The sequence below is a fragment of the Seriola lalandi genome, unplaced genomic scaffold (genome assembly GCF_002814215.2).
Source record: "Seriola lalandi dorsalis isolate HSWRI2012SDOR001 ecotype SW California unplaced genomic scaffold, Sedor1 jcf7180002054797, whole genome shotgun sequence".
NCBI lineage: Eukaryota > Metazoa > Chordata > Actinopteri > Carangiformes > Carangidae > Seriola > Seriola lalandi.
The window spans coordinates 13416-40854 of record NW_019525350.1 but is presented as its reverse complement, the minus strand read 5'-3'; the positions used below and the strand labels follow the sequence as shown (position 1 = coordinate 40854).

Genomic DNA, 27439 nt, shown 5'->3' with positions numbered 1-27439 from the left:
TTCAGCTTCTCAAATATGAAGATTTCCTGTTTTTTTTTTCTTTTTCTTTATTTATTGTAAATTGATTGTTTTGGGCGTCTGATTGGACAGAACAAGCAACTGAACGATGTCACATTGGACTTGGAGAACTTCAGCATGTCCTGCAACTTTTTTTGTTTTTTTGTTGACAAGTTCAACTGAGCAATAAAATGAAGCGCAGGAACAGAGTCGCTCTCTGGGAGGAGACTCTATCTTCAGTCTTCAGAAACACAGGAGTCTCCTGGATAATTGAACAACTCTACAGGTTTATGTTACTGACAGCAGTTTAAATTATTTCAACTCCATTTTAAAAAAAAACAAAACGAAAAACACAGGTTTAAATGTTCAAATGACAGTGAATGGGCCTGAAGTAGCTCGTTACACTTTGCGTCTCTGTGACTGAGCAAAATCAAAATGATCATTAATTGCAGCCCAACTCGATTCTTCTCTTCGTATCATTCAGGTTATTCAAAGATCAAAATAGTTCCAGAATAACGTATGTGAGATCTTTGCCCCTGTTTTCACTTTTAGAGATGTTTTAGTTGTTTAGTTTTCATGTGTCCTGTATTAATCTGATGACGAGGCCCGTTTCCTTTGACCCGGTCGGGCTTCAGCTGCTGTGTGTCACCGTGGTCCTAAAAGTGTTGAGGGAGATTTGCTGCGCTGTTGGATGCTTCTCATCAGGTCGAGCTGTTTGTCATCACTGGAGCATCCAGCAGCCGGTTCATGCAAATAGAGTCGCACTTCACAGACCTTCCTCACAATAATTTACATGATTGGATGATTTGTCTGGACTTTGGCAATATTTTCAGTGAGCGGAGTGTGACTGTTGGTTTCCTGGTAGATGCTATCTGACCTTAAATATCTGTGGATTTATAGTGAATCTGGGCTCAGCCTCCCCCTCCTCTCCTCTCCTCCTCTCCTCCTCTCCCCAGGGCGCTGTGCCAGCTGTGGAGAGAACGTGGTGGGTGAGGGCACCGGCTGCACTGCCATGGACCAGGTCTTCCATGTCGACTGCTTCGTCTGCATGACCTGCAGCACCAAGCTGCGTGGCAAGCCCTTCTACGCTGTGGAGAAGAAGGCATACTGCGAGCCTTGCTATATTGTAAGTAACTTCTGCCCTTTCGAATCCACCTGCCTCTCCCCCATGTTTAAAGCTCACTGTGGTTATTTATGTGTCCGTGGGGGCGGGCATACCGGTAGCTCTGTGCCTGCAATGTCCATATATTTTCACTTCAGGCAACCACATTTCATTTCATCAAGGGTGCCAGGCTCACCACACACTTCCTCATCTCCTCCTTAGTCCTTGGTTCTGTTCTGTTTTTCGCTCCCTTGGTGAAACTGTCGTTAGTGATTTCCTCCAGTTACACAACTTTAAATAACTGATGATAAATGAGTTTGTAGACGTGAGGATCCCAATACGATACATACTGGAATTAACAAGGTTGGCCTTGTGACATGTTCAGTGTTGAATGTGTTAGCAGACCATATTAACAATGGATCAAATGACTGTGTGTAATGTGAAAGCAGTTGCTCTTATCGATGCTTCACTTCGCTTTGAAGTGTCTTTGATTTCCTTGTTTTGGTTTTACAACCTGCAGCTTTACTCTTTTGTTTAGTGAAAACCCACTGCGACAGCAAGTGACAGACAGACGATGTTAGCAAGTAGCTAAATATCTTACATCTAATATCTGTTAACATTTAGCAGCTACACGGTCAGATATTATTCTCACAAGTTGGTGGAGTGAACACTGGACCGAAACACGACTCCGTAAAAATCATAATGTTGATCCGTGATTGCTAGTTGCTAACACTTTAGCCATGTTGACTCTGAGACAATAAGGTGATGATATGTTGTATAATTAATTCATTATGTTGCGCTTTTCTAGTCTCATCATCCACTCAGTGCTGCTTTACAATGGAAGCCACATTCAGCCATTCACAAAGTTCCTTCATCGTAGACTTATACCCCTTTCTCTCCCAACCATATTCACACACCTAATACACCTCAGGGGGCAATTTGGGGTTCAGTATCTTGCCCAGGGACACTTCGAAATGCAGACGTGAGGAGCCGGGAATCAAACCACCAACCCTCCGGTTAGTGGACGACCCGCCCTACCTCTTGACGCCGATAGTGTGGTGTTTACAGCTGTCCACCGCTGGTCAAAAACATCAATTCATGTTCGACTAACGTTGGAGACACTTGAAATGTTGCCTGTTGTTGACAGCAGCACAACTTCAGATTTTTACCTTGGCTGTCTGGTGACTGCTCACCTCTAACTTTTTGCAGCCCAGGATATATATTGATAGACTTGTCATTGTTCTCCCTGAATAATGATATCAGAGAAGCGTTCATTGATTGTCTTTTAATGGAGGATTTCCAGATATCTCTTCCTTGGTGAATTAGATCACGATTATAAGAACGATGTTTTCACAAGAGCTGATGCTCAGCTATCTGGAGTTACAGCTGATGAGCAGTCAGATATGGTTTAAACGCACTTGATTTATTAAATTGGTGTCAAAATCATGTTAGTATGTAACATGGTGATAATTCTCTGTGTGGATCAGATAAAGCAGGAGATTTTTTGGTGTCTTATTCCTCCTATTCATTGTTTGATTTTCTGTCTCCTCTAAAATCTACAGTAGGTAACAAACAGAAAACAGCTTTTTTTTCTTTTTTTTTTATTCCTTCTGTGACCTGTTTTCCTGTCACTATGTTGCGCAACACATATGAAAGTATTTCCTGGCACAATAATGCCAGGAAAGACGCATCATCTTACAACACCACAATGAAATCATTTTTGCAGAAGTGTCTCCCCTTGTTCAGTTTCATTAGAATATGGTTCAGTGCTGGAAATGACAGGAGCACGTTTCCCAGTGTCAGCAATATCATGGGTAAGTTTGTAGGTCATTCCTGGAAGCTGAGACAGGAAGAAGCTGTGCAGCACAATGAGCCATTACAATGGAAATTCTGGGTAACAGCTTTTAACTTTGACTTGTTGTTGTTTTATTTCAAAATGCAGTTTTTAAAGGTCCCTGTTTATCTATTACTTTAAGCTCATTATTTCAAGGTCCCATATAGTCTAAAGGGTAGATGTCAGTGTGTAGTTTGATTATAAAGCAAGTGTAGGTTCTATATTAATACTGTGAAAGTATCAAAGCCTCAGTCTACAGAGAAATGCTCACAGCCAGTATTCAGAACAAGCCGTCAGGACTTCCTGTAACTTTGTGATGTCACAACAAAGTAGTCACAGCTCTCAACCACGCCCAAGCCCCGCCCACCTGCACCCACCATCCAAACCTTTACAGGATTTGGTTTCTCTAAGTGTTTTACCTGAAATCTGCTATATTTTTATTAGATTACTTAGAAAACAGTCAGCCAATCAGAAGAGAGGCTCAGAGCCTCCTTTCTCTCATCTGATTGGCTTACAGACCTGTTGTTACTAGAGCTCCAGAGAGAAGCCTGAGAGAGGAGATGTAAAACTACACTGAGATGGTTTTTGGTTCTTAAAACCACAAATATATCTTCTTCTTCTTCTTCTTCTTCTTCTTCAAAATAAAATACAAGAAAAGTGTAAAATATGAAACTATGATATGCATGAGGCAGAGGAAATGTTATAAGTAAGACCCCTGATGTGAAAACTAGATTTAACTTTAATATCCCTGGCCCATACCTGCAGCTTGTGTACAGTAAGTTTTTTTTCTGCAGGGCCCCTGAGACAGATAGAAGCCACACTAAAAGAAAAGCTGTCAGGTAGTTATTTGCCGAGGAAACACAAACGTTCCACTTTCCAGATTGTGGAAAAGAGAGTTTTAAGGAGAAATAATTGGGCTTGTACAAGCATCAGTGCAGCTCGCAGCTCGCTAGTTAATGAGGAGGTTAAAGCTTTGTTTTTGGTAGATCAGGGATAAAGCATCTTGATGACCAGGGCAGTTCAAAGAATAACAAGTTGTCGTAAAGAAATTAATTAGAACACACACTGATGTGGTTGATTCCTCTGGCACGGCACGTATTAACACATACGTACAGTTCCTTTACATCACTTGCAGGAAATGGCTTGATGTGCACTTTACCAGTAAAGTCTCAAAAGCTGAGCCACATGACGTTTAAACCAGTGGCAGGCCCATCTCTTAAATCATCCCTTTTCAGAGGCACTCACTGTGATTGTAGTTGTCTTGTCTGGAAGTTCTCCAACTCTGATACATGCGCTAAAGAGGAATGGGATAATTTAAGAACTTTATTTATGCATTTCATCAGCATAAATGTTCTTCTGGCACAAGATCAAAAGGATGGGGGAAATCTGAATTTCTTAATGAAAGTAATTTCTTCTTCTTTTATTCCCATCCTCAGGGTCATACGCCTCTGTACGATTAGAAAATGAACGTGAGAGTTGAGTCTCTGAAGAGAAATGTCATATCCCAGAGAGGAAGACGAAAAACTTCAAGTCAGCCTCCAAGTCAGTCAGTCTAGGAATCTCTGAGAGCAAAACGAATGTTAATGATGCTCCGTCAGTGTGTTTGTGACTGTAGATTCCCACACTGTTATATCTGCAGCTTATTAAACCCGTTGTAACCAGCTGTTTACAGAAATTAAGTATTGCACTTCCATAAGGTTGGTGGAGCCAGAGCAGAGACTGAATAATATGAGTTTTAGTGAATAAAATGTTGTGATTTGACTTAAATGTCGACTTTGCCCAGTTTTGGGAGAAACCCTTTTTCAAATTCAAGTGTAAGATGAGAACTTCAGTGCCACTTTCATGTCTGTGTGCTAAATATTAAGCTAGAGCCTGCAGTTGGTTAGCTTAGCTTAGCATAAAGACTGGAAGCAGGGGGAAACAGCTAGCTCTGTCCAAAGGTGGGAGGGAAAAACTGCAATTGTCAAAATCAAATCAAAGCAGCAGAGCCTGAGACATTTTGTTCAAGCGCCAGAAAGCCTACATTTCCCATGATGCAGCTTAATAGTGCAGTTTGTGAAAGCCCTTTTTGCCTCGTAAATATCCATGTCTTTCAAACTCATTGTATTTGCTGATAAAGAATGAGTCAAAAGCACATTTAAAAAAAACTATACAACAGATGAGCAGTTTTTATTTCCATCCTATATGTTATGTACTCCAAGGGTGAAATTAATTTTCCTCACTCCCTCTGGCAGTTTATTGCATTTGATGAGGAATACCTCACAGGTATAACAGGTGCCTGCGGAAACTTACTGTTTGTACAATATTATGCAAAAACCCATTTATCCCTTTGCCAGGAATTGTAGGAATACATTTTGCATGCCACGGTGATTGCCATCCAATAAAGTTTTCTACCATGTATCAGAGCAGGCGATCAGCATCCGCTTTATCTAGGCTGAGACTTTACATATTCTGTGGAACAGTGCTGGCGTTTGTATCTGCAAGATCCATCTCTTCCGCTGGGTGATTTGCCTCATTCAAACTGTTTGTCTAGATATTACTGATTCCTTTTCAGTAATGTGCAGGAACTCACCCACATCTGTTATCGTCACCCGTCTACTCTCTGATTTTTTACAACCTGCTATCTCCCAGTCTAACCAACCTCAGTCACACCACTTGTCCACGAATTGCAGGGCAGCAATCATCCTTTTGTCCTCGGCACTTCCGCGGTTTGCCTCCACAGAGGACTTATCGCTGCCTATTTGAATACACAGTGATGGTGATAAACTCTACAGCCGCCCAATTAATGTCTCGTTTTGCATGGAGTCATTCGTAATCATGTTAATGTGACAACATCGAGTTGCCATTGGGTTTTTTTTGGGGGGTGTTTTTTTTTTTTTTTTTTCTGTGTGTGTGTGTGTGTGTGTGTCTCAGCCTGAGGTGTCCCACAACTTCCCCTGTTCCATGTTTGCACAGATGATAAGACTGAAAGTGTGAGTGTGAGTGCAAACACCACCCAGAGAGCCGTCCATCATAGTTACCGAGAGACAGCAGTTGCAGTAGGTGTTGCAGTGCCACTAAGTGTTTTACAAGAAGGCAAAAATTCAATTCAAAGTATTTCAGAGTGTTTTTTGTTTTCTGCAAACTAGAACAAATTACTCACAGGACATCTGGAAATTCACAAAGCCGGGTCGGAGAGAAACCCAGTAGGACAATATAACAGATCATATCCTAATATTCCTGACTCAGTGTGTCCATCAGTGATGTGATGGTATTTTGGACTATTAGTGGTGTCATATAATCATAATCCTCTGTATGGGTGGATGATATGGTGTCAGAGAAAGTAGTAATGGTCGAACAGAAGAGAGTCAAATCACATCAGAAAATGTGTCAGTTAACTGTGCGGCAGACTATAAATGAAAAATGTACTTTTTGGGAAATACGTTTGTTTGCTTTGTTACCGAGAGGTAGATGAGAGGATTGATATCACTCTCTGTATGCGAAATATGAAGTTAGAGCTAGCAAACAATTAGCTTAGCTTAGAGTAAACAGTGGAGAAAAAAAGGGAAACTTTTTCTTCTACAGCTCACTAATCAAGACATTATGTATAATTAGTTTAATCTGTCCAATAAAATCCAAGGAAATGATTACTCTCCGCAAAGAGATCGTTACAACACGTTTGTTTTTATATGAATTAAACAAACAAGATAATGATTAGTGAGCTTTAGTGATGTGAGTGTTATTGAAGGTTAGAGCCTCAGTCAAAGCTGAGAGCTGTGATGTGAGATATAAGTGCTCCTGTCATTTAACAGGCCATTAGTACAATGAGTCAGTCGTGTGTTTATGTCCAGGTGTGTGTGTGTGTGAAACCTGATGTGATCTTTGAAACTATTTAGAGTCGGACTCTTTTCAACAATAACCATTTATTGTACTCTCTGTAGTAGCTTTCATTCTCAGTAGTGGAGTCCGTCAGTCGCACACTGAATACAAAGATTCACAAAAACAACCCCTTGTATAATCCAGCGCATCTGTTTGTAATTTTAACTCACCGACATCAGCCTCATTGTTTAATGTGTTCGCTCTCTTCACGCCACAGCAGAGCAGTATTAACTTACTGCCAATGCTAACCCAACATTTCCTAATTGAAAAGAAGTGCAGAGATTCATCATTCATCAAATATGTGTCAAGTTCTGTATTTTAATACTGGAATATCATTTTAAATTGTTGTAATGAACTAGAAGGAGCAGTTGTAATTATTGTACATGAAAACAAAGTCAGGTAGTTCGACTACACCAAACAGTGCTGTAGTATGAAACTTAGTGTCACCTGCCAACCAGCACTGAGAATGTAAGGATTAAAACTTAAACGTGTCGACTCACATCAGGCTCATCTCTTGCTATATTCCCTGAACGACAGGCAACTACGACCATATTTATAGACTCTTGACTGGAGAAACCTTCACATCCTCACATCGTGTAGCAGCTGAAGTCGCTCAGTTGCGGTCATTATACCTTTTTAGAGAGTTCAAGCCAAAATGTTCTCAATTATAGTGGGATTAGAAAAGTCGACACATCTATTTGAATTTGTAGTCTTAGAAATGAAGAATAATTTCCTTTCTTCTTTCACTTCAGGAAGTCTGCCTCTAACCACGAGAGCATATTATTGAACAGAGCTGAGAGCAACAGGGGCTCTTCATCCATCTGATAGCTCAGCTGGTCTTTGAAGAAGTTCAGGCGCGGGATTCGGTGTCGCCGAAGGTTAATTGCTTACACAGGGAACCGTGCCCACTGTTCTTAAGTCCATTCTGTGTCCTCCGTATCTGCCTTGGTACTACAGTGGTGTCTTGCAAATTTCTGCAGCATTCAAGTTTTGTGCCCAGTTAATTTATTTATTTTATTTTTTATTTTTTTAAAAAGGCTCCTTAGCTGCCCTTTGCTTCAGGTTGTATGCCAGTAAACGGATCCATTCAATCTGCTTTACTGACACCAGTGAATGGTAAAAATGTTGCAGACAATGCTCAGTTCCCTGTTAGACGCAGAATCACATCCCCACCTTCCTGTTTATACTACCACTTCCTATGAATATAGATAACTAAAGTGCAATACTGTAATGAGACTGATGTAAGTAACACAAGGTCACGCCGGGAGCAGAGCTTCATATTTAAAGAGCAGTAATAAAAAGATAGGGATTTGCCCACATAAAAACCTTAATCTATTTCTGCTTCTTTTGACAAAATGTCAGAGACCACCAAGGTCACGGACATCAACTTGCTTGAATGTAATTGTGTTCATTATCTGGTGTTGTACCGCGGCTCTGTTATTTAAAATAAATGGGCTTTGGTCTCATTGGTTACACTCTCCGAAAGATTTTCCATTCTGCTATTGAAAATGAAGAAGTGCACACAGTAGTCCTGACCTGCCATTCACCAGGAAACGCTCATGTTTGACAGATGAGCTTTACCCTCAGTGTCTGTTTGTCTGTCTTTGAAAGTAGTAATGTCAGGCTCCTTGGCCAGCCCATTCACAGAAGCTTCATAATAGCTTAACTGTTTGACTTCTTTTTTTTTTTTTTGTAATTAATTTTCCTGTGCAGACAAACTTTTTTGTAGCACAAACTCTTAGGATGAATTTCCAATATCAACTAGTACTGATCTTGAGAGAAAGTAACGTTTTCTATGGGACTCAATATAATAACAACTAATAAAAGTCACACAGAAGAAAACAACAGATCTGATTAACAACTGCTGATCCAATGAAGTCATAGTTTTCATGTATAATTTACCACATTTCTACATTTGTGACATTTTCAGACATTAGGTGAAAATCATACTTTGCTTTTCTTCTCCTGACCACTAAGACTTTTTTTTTAATGACTCTACCTTCGCTAAGAGAAGTCTGTGATAAACAAATGCATGATGTTGACACATCTGGTGCAAATGTTAACAAGCAAATAATTATCTAAAAGCGGTGGATAGAAAGTTTAAAGGTCTCATATTTTACTCTTTTCTTGTCTTTTATTTGAAGTGTTGATCCATAAGAAGATATATTTGTGGTGTTAAAAACCAAAAACCATCTCAGTGTAGTTTTACATCTCCTCTCTCAGGCTTCTCTCTGGAGCTCTAGCAACAAACAGGTCGGCTCTGAGCCTCTCTTCTGATTGGCTGACTGTTTACTGAGTGAAATAAACAAAAATAAATATATATAAATATAGCAGATTTCAGGTAAAACACTGGTGGGTCCAGGTGGGCGGGGCTTGGTGACTGCTTTATTGTGACATCACAAAGTTCCAGAAGTCCTGACGGCTGGTTTTAAGGCTCAGTTTCTGAATACAGGCTGTGTGTATTTCTCTGTGGACTGAGGCTTTGATACTTTCACAGTATTAATATAGAAGCTAGAGCTGATCTATAATCACACTACACGTGGACAGACATTTAGACTATATGGGACCTTTAAATAATTCTCTCAAAGTAATGGATAAACAGGTGAAATAATAGTTTTTTAATTGAGAAACATATAGTAACAATATCCACTTTTTACAGTGTTACTTACATCCATTAAAGATCAAGTGAAAGGGTGACGGGTGGAGTGAGTGAAGGAGCAGTGAAGGTGTACAAACACACACAAAAAAAAGGAAAGGAACTACTGCTCTAGTTGTGTTTACTGAATTTTACAAGTGACTTCGAACGCACCATAATCACACAATCTAGATAGCAACGTGGCACGACACCCAGAGGCGACAGGCATGGTGCCAGCTGTATTGGGGCTCCTGGTGATGGATGTCCTCCACAGCTCATCATATCAGACTTACTCTCCCATCTCACAATGGGATATCCCCAAGAACTCCCCAGAAGCTGCTGCTGTCATTGAGAGAGGGAACATACAATACATCCGATCACAGAGGATGATCTCTCCCCTCACATCCAGTCGCACTGATAGAAACTGTTCAGCACAGAAAAAAAAAGAGAGAGAGAGGAAGTTTATAATGTGGCTGTAATTAGAAATGACTGCACACCACCCACACACCTGTCACTCCTCTGTGATGGATATCCAGGTAGTCAGATCCAGAGGTTTGCAGCCAGCATGGTGAGTTCAGGGCCCCCTCCCCTCACCCACACCCCACCCCACCCCATATGCTCGTGGTTGTGGCGCTGCGGCTCGCTGTTGGCGGCTCTGCGTGTCTGTGAGCCGCCGCAGAGCTGCTGCTCACGGTGGGAGAACAGCCACGCACGCGCGGCGGCGGCGGCGGCAGGTATACACCCACCCTGGTTTAACTTGTCGTCTGAGGCACGCTCATGAACACACAGAGACTCGCTTTCTGCTGACTTCGTCATCAAATATTCATGGCTGTCTGCATTAGCTTGCAGAGTTCTAATTGAGTTCTGTATATTCAGACGTGATTAACTCGGTCTAATTCCTCAAAGGAGTGAGCCAATTAGATAGCACTTGCATGAATAGGATTTCACATCTTAGTACGTCTCCAGACTTGCCAAGACAATTATATGTGTGTATAATTGCGCTGTACAGTGGGTGTGAGCCCACTAAACTCAAGCAGGTCATTATTTCTTATTACTGACCCACTCTACAGGAAATACAGCTGTCCTATCCATTACAGGCAAGTAAATGAAAAGCACGAGTGTTGTTATTAGAATACGCTGTTTGGACAAGAGACGGGAGAGTGAGTCCAAACACCGGGCCCTCTAAACCTTCCTCATGTTTTTTGTCTAAGCACCACCACCCCCCTCCCCCTCCCCCTCCCCCCAGGAGCGAGCAGGAGAAAAAATATCCGTGACCCAGTGCTGACCCACCACAATGTCACTCTAACTCATGGCATGAGAGAACTACTGCCGGGGTCTTTGTCAGTTTCTCTCTGTAACCAGAGCAGGAGACATTGCCCAAAGTCCAGAGGGGTCACATTCTGCTGCAGAGCTGAATTTAAGGCAGAGAGGCAGACAGGCAGGCCGGCCACTTTGCCTGAGCCGGAGAGAGAGATCAGGGCCCCCGCTGCCACCTTTTATTCTTTGAAGAAAGGCCTGAGCAAGGCATGATCTGTGTGTCGGCCCTGTCCCTTCACGTTGGCTTTAGCATGACGTTATCACCAGGCTAAAATAAGAAATCTGTGCGAAGAACATACAGCAGCACGGCTGAGTGTAAAGGAATGTATGAATTTCTAAATCTCACTTGATGTTTGTTAGTTTGTCAAGACTTTGTGTGAGACCTGCACAGGCAGAGCAGCTGCTGGTGAGAGCGATGTCAGGGCTGAGGCGGCTCATAAACTGTCCAGGCAGAGATATAAAATAAATGTAAAAAACAAATCAGGATAGGAGGCTCTGGCAGGATGCCATCCCAATCCTGCACACGCTGGTCGTCCATAACGCCGTGTGGATTTATTACACGGACAGACTGACTGAGCTGTGCAGGGCAGACCTACACTCGGAAGGAATCAGGGCCGTTCCAGGTCAGAGACACCGAAACCTCGACGCGCTCGTCCTGACTGACTGGCGTGTGCACACACACACGCACACGGGTGTCACAAACGCTCCGTCTGTGAATTACACAGCTGATAGTTTCAAGGTCACTGATCCTCAGAGTGAGCAAACCATTAGGAGAATCACTTTCCACTGCGTGACATGCTCGCTCACACCCACATATAAACAAACCACAAAAAAAAAAAACACTCACCTCAGTCATCTGCATTCAGGCAGCAGAAAAGATACGAGTGGGTGATTTACATAACACGCTTATAAATGACAGGATTTTGTAAAGGAGTCAAGTCATGTTAATAAATCTTTACATGCTCACTCTGTGGGACCGATGCTCAGAAAACTGCACATACAGATGGATGGAGAGGAGGAAGCCAGGGAGAGCGCCGGCCACTGGAGAGCAATCACTGATATAAAATAAATTTAAGTTGAATGTCAAGGGTTGTGGATGGGATCGTGTCAGGGGTCTCGGGTGAGGGATGGACCTAGGGGAGGGGGGAAAAGGCAGGGGGCTGTTCACTTGTTAACCTCTGCAGAAATGAGGTGGGAGGGAGATGATCATGATCACTGAACCCGACCAGCTGAGAGGAAACTCAGTTGTCCACACACACAGTTACACACGGACCTCTCCACCTCTGCGGCCTGAGCAGACCTCAGATCAGAGAAGGGCGGTGCTCCCACCATCCCTCCGCAAACGTGTGGAGATTTAAATGAGCTCCCAGCCTCCCTCAATACAAGCAGATTTCTGGCCTCTCCTTCTGGCCCAGACCTCCGTGATTTGGCTTAAAAACGTGGAAAACAAGTTTTTTTTTCCCCTTTTTAACCCTGACCATGATAATCCAATCTGCTGCTTTGTCAAAACACATTCACAACCGACTCAAAGTAGCTCCCACAACGTCTTTACTGTCTATCCAATACATTTACGGTGTCACTGTTACATTAATCCTTCATTGGGAATCTACAGTTTTGAATCGGCGGCTGTAAACACAGACCTGGGGACAGTTCTTTTTTTTTTTTAAATTTGCTTGATCAAAAGCTGGAGCCGAGTCAGCTGTGAGTGAGGTAACTCTGTTTCTTCCTCGTGGACATACTTCAAATAACAGGATATAAAACTGAAGACAGTGGAGAGCTTTTAAGACTCAGTGTTGACCTTTGCATTCATCGTGAGGTGTGGAATAATTCAACCGTACTATGTGGAGTTGGTTTATTAAATAGGAGGTTTCTATAAATGAATAGATGGAAATAACTAAATCATCTCCGGTGTGTCTAAGGCATCTTAATGAAGTGACGCGACAGATCGTAGATAGTCTTCCTGATGGTGTCACAGGAGTTTCACAATAAAAGACAGAATGTGTTGTGCTTTTAAAAGGATGGACAAAAATACAGCGAAACAATGCGCAACCCAAAAAGTAGTACTGAAATCAATAATGTCCAAAACAACTGTTTGCGATCTCTTGTTGTTGCTGAGGCTGTGAGAGGAGGATTCTTTCTGTTGTCATGTTTAAACACACTGAACTTCTGCCACTAGGGGGCTCTCAATCAAAACTCTGGTGTTGTTGGGTTTTTTTTTGTCTCTCAATCAAAACATTAACAAAAGACCAAGGTGTAAAAAAGTGTATGTGGCTTAAAACTTGATAAAAAAAAGCCTCTGGCAGGGAACACAATGTATAACAGATATGATGTCATCAACAGGCGACCAAACGGATTAAAATCAACCAATTTCTCCAGGTTTGAAAATTGCTGGAAGCATTTGGGATAATGTAAGTGCACAAATCAATAGGAATAATAACATATCTCTAGTCATTTTAATGTGGAAAAGTTAAATATTATAACTTTAAAGGAATAACTTGACGGTAAAAACATGAGAAGATTGATGCCACTCTCGCAGCTGTCCAGTAGATATGAAGCTGCACAGCGTGTCTGTCGGACGGCCACCTATCTGTGTTTGTAAGGTTTTACATTTGTTAACTCTGATATTTACATTCACAGATTTTTAGAAAATTTATTATAAGCTTAAATGCAAACTACAAAAAAGGAAAAGTTGTTGTTTTTTTTTTGGCATAAACAAGTTTGATGGGACTGAACGGGCACCAGGATCCAGTTCTCCACAGTTCAGACGTGACGGTCTCAGCAACAAACCACATAAACATACTTCCCAAAGTCGTGACGCTGTCCCTTTAAAGCCGTGGTTAAGGCCTCACATCAGACTGTATGATATTGTGACATTAGTCGTGTTGACCCACGCAGTCACTTTCTCACTTTCTCTACAGTATCACCTCAGTATGAGTCACAGTTCCTTCATCTCTTGATTTTTGCTTCTCCTATTTTCGAGCGCTTCCTGTTGGACAATAAGACACCTGAGCGCCGCTTGATTTTTTATTTTTTGTCCTGCCTGATTGACCCATATTAAGCAATAAAAGGGAGGCAGGCTGCTTGTCAAGGATCATTAAGTCAGCAGACACCTACCCCGAGGAAGTAGGAGGGTCAGCGAGTTGACTCATAGTTCACGACCGAGTCAGTATCTCTTGTTCACTGCGGAGGAAAGCAAACACTGCGGCGGCGCTCAGATCTGTCTTTCGAACAAGACCTTGTTAGACGACGCTGAGCTACCTTCAGCGGGGTGTAGTTAATTCACACAGCATGGCCTGGCACCGACCGGCACATTCTGTGAGGGTCTGAGCGCACACAAACACACACGCACACACACAGACGCACACACTCTGAATCAGATCATCTGTAAATCTGGCCCACTCCAGGTTCAGCGTGCCAGGTCATAAATTGCGTGCAGTCTCAGTGAACTCCAGCCCGCCTCCTGCCAGCCACGTGAAAACAAAAAAAAAACAGAACAGATAAGTATAAAATTTGTGTTGATACGGTCGGAGGAGATGGTAAACAGATTAAACTCAGCAATATGCCACAGCTGATTTCCAGCTGTTTTACTGCTTCATCTGCAAACATGGAGAATACGTCTTTGTTCCAGCGTCGTTTCACCTGTAGCTGTGTTTGTGCATCACACAATGTAAACTCAGTTTATTTGTAATATTTTAATTGGGGATGAAAAGGAGGATTTTTTATTCATATAATTTCTTATGTCTGTTTGGGTTACTGACATAAAATCAGTAACAGAAATCACAAACATTTGATGCTTCCAGCTTCCACATGTGAGGATTTGCAGTTTTCCTCTCGTGAAGTGAATATATTGGAGTTTTTGATTGTTAGTGGAACAAAAAACAAAACGGGTTATATGACGAAGATGAAGTCAGTGTGTGCTCTGGGAAATTATGACGGGCTTTATTCGCTGTTTTATGATGTTTTACAGACAAAACAACTCGACAATTAATTGAGAAAAGGATCTGCAGATGAATGAGTGAAATAATTATTTAGTCTAGTATTGGGTAAATTAAGTTAATGAAGTTAAAGATCGTCTTCCCCTGTTTGTTTTAAATAAGTCTAATGTCAGTGTCATTTGATCCAGTTGACTTCCAGTGGAAATGAGTCCCAGGATCATTTCTAAGACTCTGACCAAACGACTCTGGACTGTATTTGTTGTGTTGTTTTTACCATCTGTGTTTCTGTCTCAATCCGTCAGGCCTGTGTCTCGTGTTCAGAGCAGAGCACATGGGACCTCTTAACTCCCTCTTAACATGCTTTGTTTGCCATCACACTCCTCATTCTAACAGACAGCTGTGACAAACGTTGTTTTGGAGCCCGTCGCTAAATAGTGAGAAGCTCTGGCCGGAGTTGCGTGGGCATCAGTGTGTTTGGTGTGAGACCGTGAGAGCGCTTTGTGGCAGAAGGAAACGGCTCACAGTGAGAAAGAAGGGGCCACAATTGACTTTACCGCACTCCACTCACCCCTCAGTTCAGCAAGAAGCTCGTCTGACCTAAATTCACTTTACCTCATCTGCCTAGACATTTGTTTAGCCTTCTGGGCAAACACTTAGAGAAATGTATGAGGGAGAGGGAGAAAAAAAAGAATACATATGCTTGAATACATCACATTTAGTCAGGGGAAAAGCAAAAACCCGGACATCTGCAGACATATACAGCCCTCTAGTGGCAAACTACAAGGGACCTGGATGTTTGACAGAGAGGGGGCTTCAAGTGCTTCATGCAGAATTTCCTAAACCATCTGTGGAGGTTGTTCCCATCTACAGGCCGAAGCTCTGTAACGTTTTTCCCCATTTAACATCAGACCTACGTTCGTGTAACAGGGCTAATAAATGTTACTTAATACCAAATCATAGGAGTCACGAGTGAATAAAAAAAAAACAACGGAGGCTGAGCAGAATGAATGAATTGAGGTCATAGAATCTCACCATCAGAGAGAAAGAGAGAAATTTTGTCTTTTGAGTACTGTACTCATTACAATAGCCCGGAGGAACTGTGTGCTGTGAAATCATATGCTCTAGTTAAGCTAAACAAGGGCAAGGTATTCCCACATGAAGGGCAGATGAGAATAAGTAAGTGGAAACGCAGACAGATGAGTAAGAGTTGAGGATGGTTTAGTGCTGTTTGGCCCTGGTATCTTACTCAGATTCTCAGGTTGCAAATATATTCTCTCTCTCTCTCTCTCCCTCTCTACCTCTACCTCTCTCTGTCAGTGTGTGTGTGTGTGTGTGTGGCAAACCTCAGGGGCTCAGTGCAGCGAGCTCATTAAAGGCTTTATTCCACTTCCAGGATCGAGCAGGATTGCAATATGGACATTGTTTATACACAAATGTTGCCCTGGGAATAATGTTTATTTCTATTACCGTCTTGGAGGAAAAAAAAAAAGAAAGAAAGAAAGAAAAATAAGAATGCAGAGCTTGTCTGCACACATTGCTTTTTATGAAATAATGCCTCTCCAGGAGTGCTTTGAAGAAACGGCTATTTTTCTAACCACTGCTTTCCGGCCTGGAGTCATACATCAGCTGCTCTCGTCTTCAGTGGCACATGATGGTGTTGTGAGGGAGGCCTGAGAAGTAAAAGTGACAGAGCCGCGACACACACAGAGTCACGTCAGGAACTCTTTCACATGGTAGTTTCAATGAACCTCGTCCTCTGAAGCTGCGTCGCTCATTAGCATATAGACTACAAATGTCACTGCACGTGCTCCGCGGCCGGACAGAGGATGGCGGGGAGTTTACCCCGGCTGAGCGGTCACACAAGTGTCATTTTAAGCGGCAGGGCCCGGCGGCGCGTCTGGGAGGTAGCCGATGACGCAGCGCAGTGTTGCTACACACCCCGAGCTGTGTTTGGAAACACTGAGGCAGCTTGCTACTACACTGGGAGCCAATGGGAACAGCTGAACCGTGCACTCTTTAGCCCAGCCAAGCGCAGAAAGAGAGGGGGGGGGGGGACAGAGACTCACAGAGATCCAGGAAATGCCTGAGCAAGAGGCAGCGACAGTGGGGCCCATCAGCTCAAACACACAGCCACATCAGGCCGCACATTGATCACCCTCACATGATATATCCACCTACACCCCCCACCCCCCCACGTAATTGCATTGCTGTTTAGAGAGGCAGTCGTTATTTATAAAATATCGAAATAACAAATGGCGTCTCCCGGCAGATATTAAGAAGAGAGATGCCACAGATAAGTCAGAGGCAGGCGGCCGCCACGTCCCCCCGCGGGCCGCTTGCCCAGTCGCCTGGCTGCAGAAAACCTGCAGTCATCACAAAGTGGAAATATTTACTGCTCACACTCTTGCATATGGGAGGATGGAGTGTGGGTGAGGGCGGCTGATAAATGACTGTGTTTGTGTTTCGAGGGGAGTGCTAATCAGATTCCTTCAGCTTCAGAGGCATTTGAGGACAGCCGAGCTAAAGGTCCTCAGTGCGGATTTATTTGTTGCACAAGCTGGAGTGGGAAGAGAGCCACCTGAAGTGTAACGCTGGAAAACAGAAAGTTTCAATTCACAAGGAAACGCAGGAGCACTTTCCTAAAGTTTTCATGCTGCTTGAAAAAATGCGATCGTACGCAAGCACTTAAAGGGCCGTCGGGAATGACTCATCTACATTCATCATCAGGTTTATTGGGTTAATCGTGTGGGTGTCTGTGGGCTTGTGTGTTTGTTTCTACAGAACACCCTTGAGACCTGCACCATCTGCAGTAAGCCCATCATGGAGCGCATCCTGCGGGCTACAGGGAAAGCCTACCACCCTCACTGCTTCACCTGCGTGGTGTGCCACCGCAGCCTGGACGGCATCCCTTTCACCGTGGACGCCTCCAACCACATCCACTGCATCGAGGACTTTCACAAGTAAGTAACTGAAGCTGCGCTCATCAGCAGTTTTATATTAACCATGGATCTAATAACTAATAACATGATCTAAAAGTGGTCACTTGTATTGATGATCTCGCCCGACTCTGTCGTTCTCCTCAGCTCTGTGAAGCATTTTAGCGTCTTTCAGCTCGATGTTTTGGTTTTTACGGCCTCCAGCTTTACCTGGTTGGATCTCACCGCTCTCACCGACCACCACGTTCTAGCCACAGGTGCCAGCTGATCTTATTACATCAACTATATGCTGCTTGCCCAGCGCCAAACAACAGAGACCAAAACAGAGCTAAAAGGAGAGTTGAGTTAGGTTCAGTTCACTTTTCCTGTTTCAAAAACTTTCTCAAAACCTCAAAACAGTTTGCTGGATATATCCAGTAGCTTTGGGTTTCTTGCAGTTTCATCCAATCCAAATGATGTTAACAACAGTGTGCAAAACCTACAACCCCACACTGAACACAGGACATCTGAAGTGCAGCGCACAGTCACTGCATCCAACTGTTAGCTAACGTGCTAATGCTCCTACAACCACAGTTTAGTTTTGTTAGCATGCTGAGTAAAGAAGACACGAAGCTAAACACATCTTCTCCAATAACGCAAGAAACTAGTTTATTTTCCAAAATTGAGTATTTAAGTATTTAACGCTGCGCTACTCACTGTCTTTATATTACCAATGGATGAAGAGTGATGTGAGTAAAGTTCGTAGTGGCAAACACTCAACTGTGCAGATCCCCCTCAGCTCTATGAGGCGTTTTAGTGTCTCTCGGCTCATTGTTTTGGTTCATTTTCACTCTGTTTTTATTGAAAGAGCTCCGATAAACTCACTCACTACCTGCCAGACACAGCTAACGACTAGCTGTTGATCACTGCAGAGCGTTTAACAGCTTGAGAGACAGATTTTATTTATCTCGTAATGGAGCTGAAATGAGAATTAAAATTACACTTACACCAGAAAACATGACAAATAATGCTAATGTTGCTCCGTGTCTGCTAGATGTGTAGCGAGGCTCACAACACAACTTAATGAGGTGATAATATGTGGTGTTTAACAAAAAAAATGCACAAAAAAAATTAAGCTATGCTGCTTTAAAATCCTTAACTCACTGTACAGATTCATCTATATTTAAGTCTTACCAGTACAAGATCTTAGTGGTTCCTTTTCGGGAAATCCTGCAAACAGTTTCACAAGCCCAGTGATCTTATGAGATGCAGCTGTGGACGTGAATTTAATAGTAAATTCCTGTTATTGTGTCACTCTCTGATTGCATAACGGCTACCTTACCAGAAATGTTCCTTTACTCAGTGACCAGAAGGGAAACAGAAGTAAACAGCTGTCTCTTGGTGTGAGTGCACAGCTTTTGCTTTGCGGAGTAGCTGCAGCGGGCCGTTGTTTAATTCCACATGACAAGTGTGACCTCGGCGATGCGGCCCTTCTGTGTCGAGGAATAGTCACGTCCCGGACCAGAGCTTGTTTTGTTTGTTCTTTGTTGTTTATTTCTGGCTAAGCCTGTACGTCCGTGTTTCCCCAAAGCCATGAAGTCCCCTCACTTCCTGATTCTCAAGCACCGAATAATCATGTGAAATAGAAGATTCCCCCCCCCCCCCCCCCCCCCCCCGTTCCTCAAATCTTCCATTTACGTGAAATATTTCAGAGAAGAGCAAATTTAACTTTTTAGTGCCACCTCAATATCTGAGCTTTAAAATACTTAAACCAAGGGAGGGAAAATGCAGTTTAAGCATTTTTTTCACGATGTGTTACCACAGTTGTTCTTTATAATAAATCCTATATTTACTCTTGTGTGAAGAACTGAAACTAGATCAGTCAGTCCAGCGGTTCCCTGACTTGGGGTTCGGCCGCATGCGAGGGCTCACAAGTGAAAACTCAGGGGTCCTGAGGACTGTTTTAACACTGGATCATCTTATAATTTTAGGCCTCTAAAAATTATTGAAATAAAATAAAGCAAGAAAAACTTTTTTGGTTGAACTAGTTACAGCCAGTCGACAAACAGTATGGATTTCACTAAACTTCTCACCGACCGACGCTTGTTTGAAATTGTGTCACAGAAGGTCAACGTGAAGTCTCATCGCTGTCGTTGTTCTGAGCTCCTGTCTGCTGCTCTTGGTTGTCTCTCACAGGAAGTTTGCTCCACGCTGCTGTGTGTGCTCTGAGCCAATAATGCCGGCGCCGGGCCAGGAGGAGACCGTCCGCATTGTGGCCCTGGACCGCGACTTCCACGTGCAGTGCTACCGCTGTGAGGTATGTGGTCTGTGTGTTTATCTCTGCTGGTATCTGAGCTCCACATAATTAGCAGCAGCGGTTACGTACCGTGCTGCACAGCTGCAGGTGATAGTCATTATGGCGTGAAAGTGTAAGGCATAACACACATGCCCGTCCCTCGACTCACCTTTTTAGCGAGACGAGTGAATCATCCCTCTCTTACTCGCCTCAAAATAGCTTTCCATCTCTCCCCTCTGCAAAGTTCATGGACTTACATAGTAACCAATCAGTCAGCCGCCACTCGCTGGCTGATAAGCTGCGCTGAGACATTACGTGCCCGGCTAACGGAGAGGTAACGCGTCACATTGTCAAAGAACCGTGCCAGTGTGAGAACACGCAGCGTTTGGCAGACATAAAGGTCAAATGAAAGCAAAGCAGATTAGTTCAGCTGAAGGGGCTCAACAAGAGAAGAATTTTTTCACCAGGGAGACATGAGTAGGTGGAGCTGCAATTCTGTGTGTGTGTGTGTGTGTGTGTGTGTGTGTGTGTGTGTGTGTGTGTGTGTGTGTGAGAGAGAGAGTGAGAGAGAGAGAGAGAGATGGTGAAAGTGTAACCCGGTGTCACAGACAATGAGAAAATAATGCCAAAGCAATGGGTGTGTGTGTGTGTCTGTGTTTCTGTGTGTGTGTTCAGAGCTCTAAGAAACAAAAACAAAAAGGCCAAAAAATGATTCAAACACCTGTAAAACCTGTAATGTGTGTTTACAGGTGTTAGATCCAAAAACTGAGGGCAGGAGTCAGACAGAACATCCGCACAACAGGGCGGCGTCTCCATGTGAGAGAGACCTTGATCAGGGGAGACCGAGCTATATATAAAGACACAAACTCATCACTGCGGTATTTGTTATCTGCATGAGTGAGAGTCAATATAGACTGAATCAATCAGACACTTGCCTTAGAAACTACGACGTGGAAAATAACAAGGAAGCAGGAGACTTTTGCCCTGATGGTGGCGCTAGTTCATCCTGAGGGGAACATGAATGACTTTATTAAATCTCACAGCAAACCGTCCAACAAGTGGTTGAGACATTAATGTCACGCTCGTGGTGGAGCTGGAGGAAAAGTAAGGGAATCAAATCTGAATCTATCTGTCTATATCTGTTGATACCTGTGACAACAAAATCATTAAAAACAGAAGAAAAACAAATCGAATCCACGTATATCGTGTCCATGGAGACGGGAGATGAAATATTTTTGTTTTAAAATGAAAAGGAGGAATGGAACTTAATGATGACACATGACCAACTATAATCACCTCATCAGCTCATAGGAAATGTAACTTGTGGTTTTGCTGCAGAGAGCGACTGTAACTTGACGCAGGCTGATGGTTTTCAAACAGCTGTTAAGTGTCTCATTTTGGGGCGTGCGCACAGCGAGTGTGTGTGATCGCCGAGCGTGGCTAATGTCTCTGTTTACGGACTGACGGGAGTATCTGTGTCCTGCAGGACTGTGGCTCCCTGCTCTCAGAGGGGGACAACCAGGGCTGCTACCCTCTGGACGGACACGTCCTCTGCAAAAACTGTAACACCAGCCGCATCCAGGCCCTCACCGCCAAGGCCACCACTGACCTCTGAACAAGCCGCCGCCCGGTCACCTCCACTGTGATAATCCAACGCTCTCTCTCTCTCTCTCTCCCTCTTTCATTCTCTCTCTCTCTCTCTCTCTCTCTCTCTCTCTCTCTCTCGCAAACATACCCATCCACACACGCTTGCATTCCTCAGCATACACATATATATCCCTCTATATATATATATATATATAATTATATATATATTCACCTTCAGTAACAAGAAATAGCATCACGTGTTCACCTGCAGACATTATCTATCGACTCGGTACAATCACAGAAGAAGAAGAAGTGTTTTTGTTGTTGTTGTTTTTTTTAACTGTGTTGCTGTTAAAGGAACAGTTCCACATTTTGGGAAATACGTTGATACACTTTCTTGGCGAGAGCGAGACGAGAAGATTGATGCCTGTACGCTAAGTATGAAGCTACAGTCGCCGGGTGGTTAGCTTAGCTTTAACAACAAAAAACAGAAACAGCCTGACTCTGTCCAAAGTGTAAAAAAAATCCACCACATAACCCCCCCCTATAGAACTACGTCTTTTTTTACGACTTATGTTTTCAAAAAATTATATTATTACATTATTTGTTGAGCTTTGGAGCTACTGACAGAGCCAGGCTAGCTAATGTCCCCGTTTTCTTTATGCTAAGCTACCGTACCGTAAAAGTGGCATCAATCGTCTCATCCAATTCTCAAAAATCAAATTTCCCAGATTGTTAAACTGTTGCTTAAAATCACTCAAAATCCACCAGTTACAGGATACATCATCCACATATCGTTATTATTTCATATCATTATTATGTTCACCCTGTATGTTTCAGCCACGCGTGTGTGCATGCACAGCTCAGATGTTCCTCGCTGACTGGTTGTTTGTGAGAACCGACTCCAGCAGAACATGCAAAGTGTTCGATACATCTGCCCCGCAGGTGTAGACGCCGCGGACGCACGTGTTGTATGACTGTGGCTTTAGCAGTGTTTAGAGAAAAAAAAAAAAAAAACCATGAGCAAACTGTAAATTGTTTGGAGCGTTCGTTTTATTCTTTCATCTTTATTATGGTGCAAATCCACCGACGGTTCACACAGAGGGATGAAATAACACACTCGAGATCATTATTACAAAACAGTTCTGCCCTGATTGAACACCAAAGAGTTGAATTTAAACTGCCATATTTCCTGTGTACTTAGTTTGTATGCAACTATATTAAACATTACCTTCAGCGTATTGATTAGAAACACAGGAGCCGTTTTCAGTGTCAAGAACAAAAATTTGCAAGAGGCAGCTGTTGAACACAATTCCCCTTTTTTCAACACCATATTTTCTCGTATACTTTCCTATAGAATTTGCTTTGATGAATACAGTAGATTATTTTTCTGTTGGCCTGAACAGTCCAATCATCACACTCCACTCATACGAACACATACGGCCTTATGTTTGAGTTTAATCATAAAGTTTCGAAGCAGATAGATATCCTCATTCACCATGCCATGGATCAAATAGGTGATTGTACTCTAAGCAGTCTGGCAGGGATAATGAATATGACATGGCTATGCAATTTTTAATGTTAATTGCATTGACACTTTATAAGGAATTTTATAAATAAGGAAATATTTTACCTGTACAGATGCAAGCATAAGTGTCCTTATAGTAATCCTTTAATCCAAACTATGCTGTTGGTACTGTGTGACTTTGTGTGTCACTGTGCTGTATGTCAGTATTGATTGTTCCATTGACTCTCGTCTTTTATATTTAGTGTTTGTTTAAAGTTGACGGGCAAAGAAGGGACCTGGAGAGTTTCCCAAATATATGACTGATATTATTATGTGTTCCACTAAGGGTGACGGACCAGTAGTTTGACCGCTTGATTTGATAGTTACTTTAATATAATGACTGCCGCAGTAACAAGTAGGAAGACATTTGATGATGTTGAGTTAAATGTACACAAATGTACTTTGACCACTAGAAGCGCTATGCAGCAGTGTTTTCATGAGCTTGCCCATTTCTTGTTTGAATCCCTGATGTACGGTGGCCCGGAGAGCTCAACGCACTGCAACTTTTTTTTTTTTTTTTTTGAATTTGCAGCGCGTTGATATATTTGCATGTGTTTTCTTCAGCTGCAGAGCGTTGAGCTCTCCGAGGCCGCCGTACTGACGCCGCCTCCCAACCAGATGGAAGGAGGCGATCAGTTGTACGTAGCAACATCACTACAAAGAGACACAAAACAAAGAGGTTTAGTTCCTCTTTCACTGTGGGGGTCTTCCTCCTATATGCAGGAGGGGTGGGGGGACCTTTAAAACGTCCAGCATCCAAGGACCCATTGTCCATCGCTGTAGACGCCAAAAAGCACCCGGGTCATGTGATTTTTCACAGCTGGTTTCGTACTATTCCACTGATTAACATGCAAAGAAATGAATCCGAGCACCTGCAGAAGGAAGAGCGGTGATGTAAACATCGCACAACTGAAATATTTCAAACAAGAAAGGAAATGAATTCGGAGAGTTTGTTAGATATACACAATACATTTTGATGAGAAAAATAACTTACATTTGTTTACAAGTAAAACTCCACAGGGTACCTCCGAACAACAAAGACAGTGTAATTCATAAGTGCCCGTTTCCGGTCTATTAGTGTTGTGGTTTGTAGTCGACCACATAAAACGAGACGGGAGTATTTCCCAAACCTTGATTACACATCTCTAGTGCATGTGGATTTATACTTTATGAACCATATAATTATACTTTTCCGAGAACTCTCTGTACTTCCTGTTTTCCTCACACATTAAGTAGTTGTGTTTACTGCCATAACAAAGTGATTATACAAACAAGAAAATCTCTTTTTATATATATATATATACTGTGTGTGTTGTAATCACTATCTGGTTACGGCAGCCTTGTTGGATCAATTTGACTGTGGCAATGTTTTAACCAGGGTAACGCATTGTAAATAACTGTGCTAATAAGCCCATTAATAAATGAACAGTGATTGACATTAATCAGACCTCAACTACGACACGTTTTCTACATTAAACAGAGAAAACTGTCGACCATTTCAAATCTACAGGAGCATTTAATGTTTTTCTAAATACACGGTAAAAAAAAACTCCGGCTGTGTTTGAGCTGAAGGTGAGAAGGTGGTTGGACACTTTTTATTTGGTTACAGACAGAACCAGCCTCACACGCCTCGAGCAGGAAGTGAGTGAATGCTGGTCCTGCAGAAGGTTAGTCAACCTAAACTCCATATCCCGAGGAATGTTTTCATCAATATTTGAAGCACATATTTAGCCAGACAGTTCACCGGTCACAGAGAAAAAATCTAAGAGACAACGAGACTTTTGCAGCTTAAGAAAATCATATCGGACGAGTGCAGGGCTTGAGAAAGAAACTGTAATGTGTCTTAAAGACATGTTGAAGTATCTCAACAGTGTCACAAAGCTCAAACTTGTTAGAAAAGTCTATTTATAGATTTATAGTTTTATTCGATATTTGAGTCTGGATTTCTCTCGAGTTACAAAAGACACTTGTTCTGTGTCGTCTCTCTGCTCTGCAGAATAAAAAAACACTCACACCAGCTGCATTACATCCATACTTACTTTGGCCACTTGACTCCTCAGTGAGACATCTGATTACCACCGGTTGTTAGGCAACAGAGGATAAAAGAAAATACACACTCCATACACCGTTACGTCACTAACGTTGCTAGGTTTCAGCTCGCCGTAGCATCCCGCGTTGGCAGCGTGTTAAAGGTCGACGCAGGGCATTCGGACCCGCTCGGATAATCTGACAGCGGCGTTAAAGACGCGGCGAGAGTTTTACTTCTGGTGAGGAAAACACAAATGAAGATGTCGAAGTGATGTTAGGAGGCAGAGGAAACAAGCTTTCATCCCTGCAGTCGATGAATTAAAAAAAAAACAGTGATGCTCATTTAAAATTCTTATTCAGGTATCAGGTAAAGTCGAGGTTCTGTAGCTGGTCAGTTGCACCTCTGAGCCCCGGCTTTCTACAGCAGACTCCACGTTTACTGAAGCCACACCGGGATCCATTATTCAGATCTGGTTCTCTTTCTCTCCCTCTGCACAGGAAAACACACATGATCGCAATACTGTAGCAGCAGTTGCTGTGCTCTCAGACTCAGACGTGACCGTTGCACAGCTGAATCATTTGAGGGCTGCGTTTCGCTTAATCTGTGGCGGTGAGAGGAGGCATACAGTCATCTTCATCGACATCTATGCACAGATGTAGAAAGTGTGTAGTTGCGTCTGACTGTTAAATCAGAAATGAGGCAGATAATACGGGCGTCGGTTAGAAATGTTGTTTGCAGCACACGGTCAAACTTTGTGCTTGTTTGAGAGGATGCCAGTTTTCAATGCTACAGTTTGGCAAAGGGAATTTAATGCGGTTAATAAAAAAACGAACATAATAAAGCTGCGCTAATCAATATTTTTATATCAACAAAGCGTTAAAAACCAAAGTGTAATGTGAAAGCTGATCCCACGTCAGAATTATCACCTGATTTTTCAGTTCCACTTCCACCATCTTTAGAGTCTTTCAGCTTCTGCAACTTTAATGATTTGGTCCACACTCACCGATCTACTCATTCTTGTTTTCAGTCACAGGAAGCAGCTTTAGTTCCCAAAACCAACTTTATGAGGTGACAATGTGTCAGTGTTGTGTTTACAGCCTGTTCCACTGCTCACATGTGGCTACAGTAATGCAGGTTAAAGCCAGATGTTTTAGAGAGTAGCTTTTAAACTAAGGGCTGCAAGCTCCGCAGGAAATGGTCAAGAAATTTATACTAATTCTGAAGTGTTAAATTAAATATTTTAGTATTTTATAATTTGCCTATTAGCATGTTTTTTTTTGTTTTTTTTATTTGTTTTTTTTACAAAGCGTACCCTGGTCTGGTTGATGAGCACGGAGTTTAATCTCTGCTGCAGTTTGTCAATGTGCCATTAAAGCTGTGTTAAACTCCTGTCAGTGCTCTTTGTACGGACACATCACACATCTGACATGAATCTTATCAAAAGTTTGATGCTACAAATATAAAGAAACAAAAAACATTGATGATTGATTTTTTTTTTTTCTGTGTGTGTGTGTGTGTGTGTGTGTGTGTGTGTGTGTGTGTGTGTGTGTGTTCAGTGCATTTGTGTTGTCTAGCGTCTTTGTTCTACCCATGTTTGTAAAAGTGCCTTTGGCTGAGCAGTATTGAATCACTAAACTGTTCCTGTGTGTTTCATGTTTCGCCGTGCCTCCCTCAAAGATTTTTCACCTTGTTTACTTGTTTTTGCCAAAGTAAATAAACAGGATCCCTTTTGTTTGGGCCAAGTCTAAATCCATACAGTAGGTGTTTCCATCAGGTGTGGTGCTTAAGGCTGCAGCAGCGGAGTGTTAAATGGTGCTGAATGTGAAACTCGCCTTAAGAGAGCTTGACCCTCTGTTGTTAAGAGTTAAGCATCTCATCTGTTCTTGATCATTGGAAGGGGCATGTAGTCAACTGTTGTTTTTTTTGTTTTTTTTCCTTCTTCAATAAAAGCTTTTGCAATAGCATCACGTCTCTGCATCTGCGTTTGCTTTTAGTCTTTTGCAGCGTTTTGTCGCACGACATGAGAAAATATTAAAAAATCTCCTCAGGCGAAAGCCCCCTCCCCCCTGTCGCTGGTTAACACTTGCCCTTTGGCTCCTGGTCCATTGGATCTCACAGGTAATGAGCTCTTTCTCTCCGTCTTCTCCTGGTGCTCCGCTCAGACCTCCCGGTGACCTCCCGAGCAGCGTACCTGCAGATGAAAAGGGATTTGTTCCCAACAAGTATAACCCAGTGCTACTTCACTCTCTTCAGGAGTCATTTAAAAGCCCTTCATTGGCAGCAAATGCCCCGTGCTTACACAGCTCAGATTCATTTCCTCCTGTCTCATGCTCTCTAGACGAATTGGAATCACCTGCTTAATAGAAA

General features: G+C 42.6%; 1 protein-coding gene across 5 annotated transcripts in view; it reads left to right on the top strand.

The window, feature by feature from the left end:
* Positions 1 to 27036, top strand: part of lpp (LIM domain containing preferred translocation partner in lipoma) — a 142670-nt gene extending 115634 nt beyond the window's left edge. For all 5 annotated transcript variants that reach the window (XM_087179199.1, XM_023425955.2, XM_087179200.1 and 2 more), the window contains 4 exons: positions 954 to 1123; positions 17460 to 17638; positions 19790 to 19910; positions 21376 to 27036. In XM_087179199.1, the coding sequence (XP_087035325.1) occupies positions 954 to 1123; positions 17460 to 17638; positions 19790 to 19910; positions 21376 to 21504 (599 nt within the window). In that variant the 3' untranslated portion in view covers positions 21505 to 27036. The remainder of the gene's footprint in view (positions 1 to 953; positions 1124 to 17459; positions 17639 to 19789; positions 19911 to 21375) is intronic.
* The last annotated feature ends 403 nt before the right edge of the window (positions 27037 to 27439 follow it).